Genomic DNA, 10,779 nt, shown 5'->3' on the forward strand with positions numbered 1-10,779 from the left:
ACACTCCTGTTTTTTGTACAAAACAATCTGATTAAGAGCTTGGGAGCTCTTGTGACATGCAGGGGTATCCTAGTAAAGATATCATCCAATTGTGGATTCGTTCTAGACTTGCTGCCTGAATACATACATGGTTAGAGAAAATGATGAAAAAAAACATATAGAGTTTAAGCCAAAATTATTTTTGTTAGGTATAATTGTAGGTGATTATGAGAAAGAGTGTATATATTTAATTTTACGTATACTAACTGCAGCAAGAATTGTATTCACTCAATACTGGAAAGACAAAGATTTACCAGCGGAGGAAGTGTTAATTAAAAAAAAATCTTACAGTGTGCAGAAATGGATAGATTGACACTGAAAATGAAAGAGAAAGAAGACTCAGTTTATTTTAGAAAATGGGGTACTTTTTATAATTGGCTAGAAAAATGAGGTAGAGAGAAAGGAACTGAATATGTATTAGAAAACTAGACACTGAAACCCAACCAATAAGTTGCCGATAATACTTTAAGCACTTGTGATTATAAAAAAAATAAAATATTTTTTTTTAAATAAAGCCTGGACCCACCTGCCTTGAAACACTTCCTGCATTACACTTCCTGTCTTCTATCCAACAAAGCTTTCCATACCCATTTTGTAAAAAGTGGGTGTTATAACTAGGCCTTGAAGACGGATTTCTCGGTGTGTTTTGGGCCCCATTTAGACCTGATCAAGTGACTTGTCTGATTTTGTTGCTGCTGCCGTGTGGGTGAAGGAGTTTTAAATTGTAGATTTTAAACTCTGGGTTTTTAATATTATACAACTGTCCGAAGTCACTGCATCTGAGTTGGGAAGGCTATATAAATTTGTTAAGTAAGTACGTACCACTTGGTGGGTTCTGATCATCAGTTTAGTCCTGGTTTACTTTGCCTCATTGATCCTGCTCCTCCAAAAGAGTTTTTTCAATGTCCTTTTGCTGCATCACAGTGCCCAACATTGGTACCCATCAATGTTGGGGAAGAACCAGGCCACTTTTTTGCCACTCTCTCAGCCCTGCGGAGAAACAGTGAAGAAAAACCAGGTTGCCTTTGTTCTCTGATGAACAGCCTGAGATTGGGTTACTGTGAATTTTTTGAACAGAGAAGGCTTGTATTTCCAGCCAATGCACTGGTGCCTTCTGAAAGGCACATACTGTACATGTATGCTGCTGGTCTTTGTATATACATACCCCACACACTTAGAAATGTCGGAGCACGTGCCTTGTGACTCACACACCCACTCTCCGGGGCCAGGAAGTGGCAAGAAGAGGAAATGATTGGTGCGGCCTTTCTTTCTTTCCTTTCCAGATGCTCGACATGCCACACTCCAAAGGCTGTGAAGCAGCCGCCATGAAGGTGAGCGACCCCTATTCCCAGTTTTCTTTCTAACAACTGACAGCCCCCGTCCTTCGGTTTCCTGCCTCTGGAACAATGTGCTAGCTGGGAACTGCTTTGCTGGAAGTTAACTCTTTGGGTTGAAGAACCTGACTCTAGATAAAAGAGGCGGCGGGGTGGGGGGGGGAGAGAGTAGTGGCAATAAATGAAAACCACATGTCCCACCGAGAAAATCATGGGAAGAGATGGAAGGTCAGTGGTAAGCAGAAAAGCAGAGTTGTAAACCAGAAGACAAGACAGGAAAGGACAGTGAGATGCATTTCTCCCCACTTTTGTTGGCCCTGAAATGCCTTTTTCACTCCTCCCTCGGTTTGCTGGCAGGAAGTTCTTTCATACAAGAAATGAAAACTTTGCTTTATAGTTAATGATTGGGGGGGGGGGGGAGAGAGAGCGTAATAGTTCAGCTGTAGCAGTAGATTCCAAAACTTTAAGCTTCAGAGTTAGAGCAGTTTAGAACTTTAGAACTTGCTGCTGTTGTGTATTTGTGTGCGTGTTTGTGTATATACTATTGAGAAAACAAATAACAGCAGGGAAAAGTCATTTGCCTTCTCAGTTACAAAGCTAACAGTCAGGAAGGGGATAGTTAATTTCAGGGATGTGTAGGCTACAGTAGATTGGCAGGAATCCTGTAGGAGAGGGTTTAGCAAATCCACCCAGCCTTATGATGCAGAAGTGAGAGGCCACACTAGGTTTCTGTCAGCCCCAACGGTCTTTTGTGATGAGGACTTTGGCTGGCTGACAGTGCCAAACGGCCTTCGCAGACAGCAATACTATGGCACACACATTTTTGGGAGTTTTTCTCTGGCAAATATCCTCAGCTGTCTCGGTGAAAGGAGGATCTGTTCCACTGGATAGAAATGTCAGTATTTTTCCAGCTCGGGAGACTTGGATCTACATGGGACTATAAGCTTCATCAGAGCTTTTGAACAAACCAGAAACGCCTGTTAGGTTGTGAAGCGGTCACTTAAGACAGAATCACGCAACATGTAGGAATTTTGTGAGTGTGTGAGTGTACAAACGTTCCCTGTTCTATTACTTGCTTTCTAAATGTCAGATTTATGTGATCAGGCATTAGGAAGTTTTGTTTGTGTTTAGCACACTGCAACACAGTGCTAAAAAAGGGAGGGAATATTTGAATTATCTATTTTGATGGGGCAATATTTTCTCTCACCCATGTGAGTTTATTAATGTAAGGGTTTGGATAGACTTCTAGATTTAGGTGTTTTTGTTAAGAAAACGTTTCATTTTTTTTTCATTCGTGGGTGCCACGTTGGTAAGCATTGAGAAACAGTTAGAAAAGAAATGCCACTCGTTTGTTGGCTTAAAGGATGAATTTGATTCAGTTTTTTAAAAAGGCTGCTGTTTAAATAGATGAGAAGAATTAGATTTTGCTGGTTCATTACAGAAATGATAAATACACGATCCAATTCTTGATTTCACTTATTTTCCATATTGGAATTAGTAAACGTGCATAGAAAAAATAGGTTGATTGCATATTGTTTAATCCAAGCTAATTTTAAAAACAACTGGTACGTTAATGGAATATGGGCCCGTTCTGAAAATCTGGGAAACTTTCATAATATTGAAAAAAGATCTTTCTTTAAACACAGAAATATCTGCAGATGAGGAACAAGACTGTATTTATTCCCACACTCTAAAACCATTAACATTCTTTATCTTGGCATCTGCTATTCTGAATTTGGACAAACTAAAATGTATGACTCTCATAAATTATGTCTAGAGAATCCTGTACTAAGGCAATTGCCTACTCTGTGACATAGGTGGGATCTGCACTTGTTTTTATAATTGTAACATGTCCCCATATTGGTTTTATTGATAAATCTTTCTGGGTTGATTATGTGATGATTCAAGGGTGGAATCATGGGGCAGAGTTAGAAAATACATCGCAGTTGATTCATAATTCTGCTTTTTCCCCCAGCTCACTTTTTTTGTCCTACTTGCCCTTGCAAATCTCACAGTTCCTGTAGTTTCACAAGGTAAGAAGCTTGCTATTTTTTTTGACATGGGTCTAGATATGTGTGTCCCCTCATCTCCACAGTAGTGACCAGAAATGGGTTTTGCTCATTTATTTCTACAGTGAAATAAATGCTATGACTATGACTGTCAACCTTTCATACTAACTGATACATGGGAATCTTTCAGGGTTACAGGAAAACCTAGTAAAACCTGACAGCTTAGAGCCTGAGATCACCTGGGTGATCCAAAGGTCAGTTATTTATACTTTCTAAAACCATTTTATCTGCATCCCAGCGGGAATGACAAAATGTCAAGCAGAATATGGCTCTCCCAGCCTCCACAATGTAAGAAAAAGATCCCGTAGTATAATTTTGCATCTCTTAGTTGGAGTATTTGCTTACTGGCATTATGGCAACAATTACCGTAGGTCCATATCCATGCAGTTCTCTTATACATATCAGAGATTCTAAAAGATCCTTTTTTACTTAATTGTAGTACTGGGCTTTTTTGTTGTGCTTTTCTTAAATTCACACTTAAATGCTTTAAGTCTTAAATTCACTTAAATGCTTATTTACCTAGAAGTTACCCACTGATTTATCCTTGGGTCTTAGTCAATGTAATTTGCAGCTAGCATGGGACAATTTTTGATGGTGTATGTAACTTATAAAGATGCATTCAGATAAATTAAGATGGGGAGAGGAACAAGAACGAAAACTATGCAGAGGACCTCTTTCTTATCACCTCCTGATTTCCTTTTTGCTGTAATATCCACAAGAGGTGGGAAGGAAGATATCTGGAGGATTGAGCTAAAAAATATTGTGATTAATTTTACCCTTGAGATGAAAATTAATTCTCTCTAAACAAACCAAAACATATGCTGGCATTTTCCATATTTCTTTTTTTAAAAAAAATCCACAGCGGCAATTTCACATCTTTTCTTGCATGCGTTGCAAAGCTGAGAGCCAGATTGTCTTTTTAAAAATTATTTTTAAATATTTGCAAACTGCTGGCAGAAAGAAAGGTGAGGAAATGTACCCAACTTGGGATCATAAGCTTACGACAAAGGATGAGAAGAAGAAGAAGGGAGTATGGGACATGTTATGAAGGAAGGAAGGATGACTATCCTGGCATCAAATAATTGTACAGGTAGTCCTTGATTTATGACCCAAATTTCTGTTACTAAGCAAGGTAGTTAAGTGAGTTTGTCCCATTTTATCACCTTTCTCGCCACAGTTAAGTGAAGCTGCTTCCTGGGGAATTCTGGGAGCTGAAGTCCACAGGTCCTAAAGTTGCTAAGATTGGACACCCCTGGACTACAGCATTGGCAAGGAGCCTATGGGATCTTGGGCTATCTTCAACCCATGAGGAATCTTTTTCTAAGCCATGTCTTCTCTTCAGGCTGGAGTGCACTCCTTATCACTTCCAGTATTAAAATCTCCCATGCCTCGCTGCAAGATCTTACTTTTCCAATGACAGCTCTGTTCATTGGTGGTTTCCATTTGTTCTTTCAGTCAAGGCAGTGTTGAGTTTAAGCTACTTTTTAATGGTTGCATTTTGTACTTCTAGTTTTATTTATGTCCTGTTTTGCTATACATTGATGAAAGATATTGGTAACTGGCAGGATCACTTGAAAAACGTTCTCCTGGCAAACCATGTTAGACTCCACCCAGGTCATTGCCACTCTAGGAATTTATAGCATCTTCTGGAGTCCTCCAAACTACTGCTTTGCCAAACTAACAGTAATGCAGACAGGTTTTATGTCACTCCACTGATAGCTACTAGATGATGCAATGCAATTTCCATGCTGTAAATCACTATGGCAGAAATTGGTGATGACGTCTGAGGAAGGAACAATCTTGGAAGTGACTGCCTTTAGGTCATCAGATTGAAGTGAATTCAGCTTGATTCCCCATTCAATTTTGGTGACCTCTGGACAGTTTGACTTCCTTCTCTTTTCTTTTTATCTCAGCTCAATCTGTTACTCAAGGGCAATGTTTCTCAACCTTTTCAACTTGAAGACATGTGGACTTCAACTCCCAGAATTTCTGAGAGTTGAAGTCCACACGCCTGGAGTTGAAATCCATATGTCTTAAAATTGCCAAGGTTGAGAAACATTGCTCAAGGATGTGTTAAGAATAAAAAGGGAAGTTGCACTGTTCTGAACAATTTGGAGAAAAGATGAAGATATACCCCAAAACAGTTAGGAGAGTTGGACAGAAAAAAGGATATTAAGCTGACTCCATCTTGATCCAGTTTCAGGTAGTCCAACTTTGATAGTTCAGAAGGAAGAAGATGCTGAAGGATTTCAAACCACAACAGAATCTTTTCTGAGTACCGTGGGTAAGTCTCTTACCAAAAGGGTTGGCAATCTCCAGTCTTACTCAGCTAAGCTAGCATTTGTGTCTAATTAAGTATACATTTCCCATTCCTAGATTGTTTTGCTTCCCTGAAGATGTATTTTTAGAAGGGAACTAATTGATCGGAGAAAAGGGCTAATTTCCTTATGATGCTGCTTCATTCCTTTAAAATCTTGCTAAAGTTATATGAGCATATAGTTTATGCCATATAACGGAACATTTGAGTGCAGTTTGGAGCTGTCATTTAGTCCAATGCGTAACTCTTTTTGAAAGCCAGGGGGTTTAAGATTCTTGAGATGGAGAATTAATTTTAAAAAGAAATGAATCTGCTGTAAAGCGGTTCTTTCTTCTTCTTCTTCTTCTTCTTCTTCTTCTTCTTCTTCTTCTTCTTCTTCTTCTTCTTCTTCTTCTTCTTCTTCTTCTTCTTCTTCTTCTTCTTCTTCTTCTTCTTCTTCTTCTTCTTCGCATTCCTCTCCCGATATTTCAGCTTCCCAGTCTCCAAAGCATCTGACTTGATAAATGGATCTACACATAGTGATGGGGGGGGGATGGGTGAACTGCCAAGTTCTCATGTAAGAAGAGGACATATTTCACTTTATGATTTAACACAATACTTTCATGATTTAATGAAACACTTGGTGTTCTCTGAGTTTGTCTCTTTCCTCATTGCCAGGCTAGGTCACATCATTATGATAGAGAGCCTGTTTGCTAGTGGTTAAGGCAGCAGTCTATAGAAACTGGGAGACTGAGAGTTCTAGGCCTGCTTTAGGCATGAAGCCAGCCGGGTGACATGAGCCAGTCCCTCCCTCTCAGCAAGCAATGGCAAACCAGTCCTTTGAAGAATGTTGTGGGGGTTAAAGAATCAGCAAACTCCATTTTCCCATTGCACGACTGATCTTATCTAGCCTGGTAATGTCTACAGAGGGGAAAAAAAAAGTCTTACAGAACACCACGAACCAAACATTTCAACTCAGAGCAATATAGTTATTATTCAATGTTTGAAATGATCACTGGATCACTTGTATTCATTTTTTTTAAAAAAACAACAACCTGCAAGCCCTTAATTTGAGGGCAACTGGATGGAGCTGACATTTAACCATCAGTTGAAATGTAACCTTAGGGTGAGAGAGAAATTCATCTATTTCATACATTTTTCCTTCTCTATGCTTTGTTTTTTCTATGACAGGGGAGTTAACAAATGAAAGTTACAAGGCGGAAAATCTAACCTTTCTGCAGGAGAATGTATCAACAAATGGTATGTGATATTGTGTACATTGTTAGATGTTTAGTCCACATAGTTCACTTGTTCCTATTGGCAGTTGTCATCCAATTAAAGCAGTCAAAGAGGACAGTTTTGATTGATGTCCAAACCCAGCATGAGATTTAAGTCACAATTTGTGAGCTGACATAAAAACGTATTTGGAATTATGGTTAAGGATTCCCTTTCTCTGCTTAATGCTTAGTTGAAGAATCTGTAGTGGATAGGGAAAATCCACAAAATAACATTTTTTTTAAAGGGCATTCTTTTCTAGAAGTGAAGACACCAGCTGAAGTGACAACACCAGCTGAAGTGACAACACCAGCTGAAGTGACAGTGGCTCTCGGTACAAGCATTGTGCAATCCAAGAACGCTCCAGGTGAGGTCACAACTGTGAGTCCAAAGAATTTTGAAATACATTTTGAAACACCTTGAAAATCAGACCAAAAAAATCCCAGAAGTTTCTTTCACAGGGGAACATAAGTTTCAAAGATGATGTTCTTGTCACAGTAAATTTTTCCTCTGGCATTATCTTTTCCAGAAGATTACACACCTCAGCTACCATCTGCTGACCAAGAAAAGAGAGGTATTTCTTTAATTTATTTATGAAAGATTTAAAGATTTCTGAACTGTTTGCCATGCTGGGCAAATGTTTGCAAGATGACAGAGACTTATCAACATTAATGAAGATCTCAGGTAACTATATTAACATCTATTGAACAATAACATCTACAATCTTAAGTAAATGCTGAAGTAAATATAAATATGTTTTTCAGTTCTGACATTTCCCCATCAATATGTTTCCGCCTCTTTCCATAGATGCTGAGGCGAAAGAATATCATGATATTTTCTTTTATGGTGAGTTTCAAACTGGACCGGGTTGAAGAAAGGAGAAACCTTCAAGGGAGATTTCCAAATTCCTGCAAAAAAAAAAAAGGCTTGAGGGAGAAAATATTAAAATAAAATGTGTATGTTACTATCAATGTGTGAAATTAAGCATTTTACAGAATGCCTACGAAATCTGTAGAACACTAAAAATTGGATGTCAAAATATGAAATGTTTAATATTTCACACATTACCTAGGCATTCTTTGCAACGCCAAAAGACAAACCGGCAAAGTATAAAATGCTGTCACTTAAAATTGCCACTCTAGTTTTCCTTGTTGCAACAAATAGGTCAATACTGGTTTTTTTTCTGTTGTCTCTTTCAGTAAGGAAGTCCTGTAATTTATTTTGTATTTCTTTTTATTTTCATAACTCTTTTTATACGTTGCTGGAATAGTTCTTGTCATTTTGCATAATGCCTTGGGAAAGTATACAATGCCTAAGGAAAGTATATAGCATATTAAAAATATATTTCCTTCTTTGCCTACAAACGTCACACATTCTATAGATTTCCTAGGCATTCTATATACTATGCCACCTTTTAACACATTACTGATGCATGTATGTATGTACACACATGTATTGGCATGAGGAACCTGAGGTCCTCCAGATATTGATGGCCAATGGAGAGAGATTCTGGCACTCGTTTGACCACATTGGAAGGCTCACAGGTGCTCTGATGCCCATGTACCCAATGTTTATATTTATGCTGCTTGTTAAAACCTGATATGCTGGAAACTTAGTGGCTACATTCACACAACACTTTAAGCTTGGTCAGTGTTTGTTTGTTTGTTTTTAATTTGAGAGTATTTTGATGGCTTTACATGTTGTGCAAACCCAGCTTATTTGGTTTGGTTCATGATTCAAAATACTAAAGCCAGAAAGAAAAAAAAGAATGATCTGGGAAGCAAGTCAGACAGGTATGAAGGCAGTTGCCTTCCATTAAGCATCAATGGATGCTCTTGAAACTGTTCTCTCTCTTCAGTTCCAGATGTCCCAAATCTATTGACTTTTCTCCATTTGTTTTTCAGATTACCCGTCCTTACGCAAGTGGGGTTTGGTAGCTGCTGCCATCCTTTTCATCTTGGGCATTCTCATTCTTACCTGTAAGCCTGAGAGACTGGAATGAATGAGTGAATGAAATTTATCTTATTAACTAAAGGTGGAAAGAGAAGGATGAAATAAAAGAACAGAACCATGTTTCATGTCATCGCCTTACAAGCCTAGTTTAAACAATGATGGTTAGCATTAATCAGTTCATCTACATTGGCCTTGTGTTGGCTGTCTCAGAAATGTTACCTGCCTAACTGAAAATGCTAGAGAATAACACCACACCATAATTATCGCCATTTCAAATCCGAGGTACTTCAGAAAAACGGCAACTTTTAAGTGGGAACACTTAACTTTGCTATCAATTTCTATGGCTGCCTATCCATCCAAAGAAAATCTGAGTGGTGGATTTGAAATCAAGAGAGTTAAATGTTATTTAATGTTATTAGATGTTATTTAATGTTCAGGGAAGGCCTTGGGAAACACATAGTTAGGACACAGTGTTTTCTACCATGAGTTGGCGATCCAATGCCTTGGTTGGGTTTAAAGATGCTATGTAGGCTGCTATTTTTGACCATGGGGCAAACTATAGGGCAGGAGTCTTCAAACGTGGCCCTTTTATGACTTGTGGACTTCAACTCCCAGAATTCCTCAGCCAGCATGGCTAGCTGAGGAATTCTGGGAGTTGAGGTCCACAAGTCATAAAAGGGCCAAGTTTGAAGACCCCTGCTCTAGGGCAAAGTGATAGTGGAGGTTCTATCTAGCTTACCAGATACGCTCAACCACAATCCAAGCACCTTAGTCAACCAGGGCTAGGCAACCTTGCTGGCTCAGGAATCCTGGGAGTTGAAGTCTATGAGTCATAAAAGAGCCAAGGTTGCCTGCCCCTGGTCTACACAAACATTAGTGCTAGAGGCAGATGACGTGCCGTCTCTTCCCATTCTGTTCTGAATTCTAGGAAAGAGCATTGCTCAAATAACTTTGTTTCCTTCCTTTTCTCTTCCAGGTGATAAACATGGGAAATTTCCACGATGCCGAGGGAAAAAGCAGGCGAGGTAAGCCTACACCTGGGTTGCCCATTCTATCCCCTTATTTTGGTGCACTCGATTGCACGAAAAATGGAATGGAGGAATAGAATTATGCTTGAGAAATATGTCCGATTCTCATGCGTGACCCACTCTGATCCCGATTCTTGATCTTTACAGAACGTATGTGGTGTCTCTGCCTTGAAACCACTTTGCCGGAAGCCTCGAAAGACTCTACTGGGAATGATTTGGCTCCACCAGAGGGCATCCTTTTTTATGGCGAGGAAATGTTTGATGTTCTCCCAAAACCATCCCCCTGCCATCCGAGCTTTCCATTTGTGCTTATTACGATCTTGCAACATAAGTTCATTGTTATTGTTCTCTCCCCAAATTGTCTTTTCGTTACATTAAACTAGTTCCTTGGCACAACCCCAGGGCCTGGAAATTCATTGTTCCTTTCTTTGCCTCCCGGAGATCAGGGCAATGTGAATTATAACTATTGTTCTTGGTTGCTTAGCAAAACTTGTCTGTGCAAATTCTCTGCCAAGAAATCTCGAGTTCTGTTCTCTCAATAAACTTTTGGCGTGGTTTGTTACTTCTAAATTTCCTGACATCGACTCTGTGCTGTTTTTGGCCTGGTGTGGGTGTAGATTCTATTTACATATCCTTGTTCTGAAAGAAGCTATGATAGCAGAGGTATTATCATGGCATTTGGAAGCTGTCAAATTAGATGACAAGGTAGAAAGATTCAAAAAAAAAGGAGGTTTTATAAGAGGCAAAAAAAAAGTTCTCTGAGTTAACACGTCATATTAAATTAC

The 10,779-nt window shown here is 39.1% G+C and overlaps 1 protein-coding gene across 5 annotated transcripts; it reads left to right on the plus strand.

Annotated features, from left to right (window-relative positions):
• Window positions 1–1,280: 1,280 nt before the first annotated feature.
• On the plus strand, window positions 1,281–10,392 carry LOC308671904 (uncharacterized protein; the record flags this gene model as incomplete). 5 transcript variants are annotated; one of them, XM_081334400.1, is made up of 10 exons in its annotated part: window positions 1,281–1,370; window positions 3,349–3,406; window positions 5,640–5,726; window positions 6,930–6,998; window positions 7,261–7,380; window positions 7,543–7,587; window positions 7,821–7,859; window positions 8,918–8,992; window positions 9,943–9,991; window positions 10,142–10,392. In XM_081334400.1, the coding sequence occupies exons 1-10, from the start codon at window positions 1,323–1,325 to the stop codon at window positions 10,164–10,166; spliced, it is 615 nt and encodes a 204-aa protein (XP_081190526.1). In that variant the 5' UTR covers window positions 1,281–1,322. The 5 variants fall into 5 exon arrangements, with proteins under 5 accessions (XP_081190526.1, XP_081190527.1, XP_081190528.1 ...); XM_081334401.1 differs by having other exon boundaries at window positions 7,276–7,380; XM_081334398.1 differs by lacking the exon at window positions 1,281–1,370 and adding an exon at window positions 2,163–2,268.
• Between the last annotated feature and the right edge of the window lie 387 nt (window positions 10,393–10,779).

This window comes from Vipera berus (assembly GCF_964194415.1).
Source record: "Vipera berus genome assembly, chromosome: 9".
Taxonomy (NCBI): Eukaryota; Metazoa; Chordata; class Lepidosauria; order Squamata; family Viperidae; genus Vipera; species Vipera berus.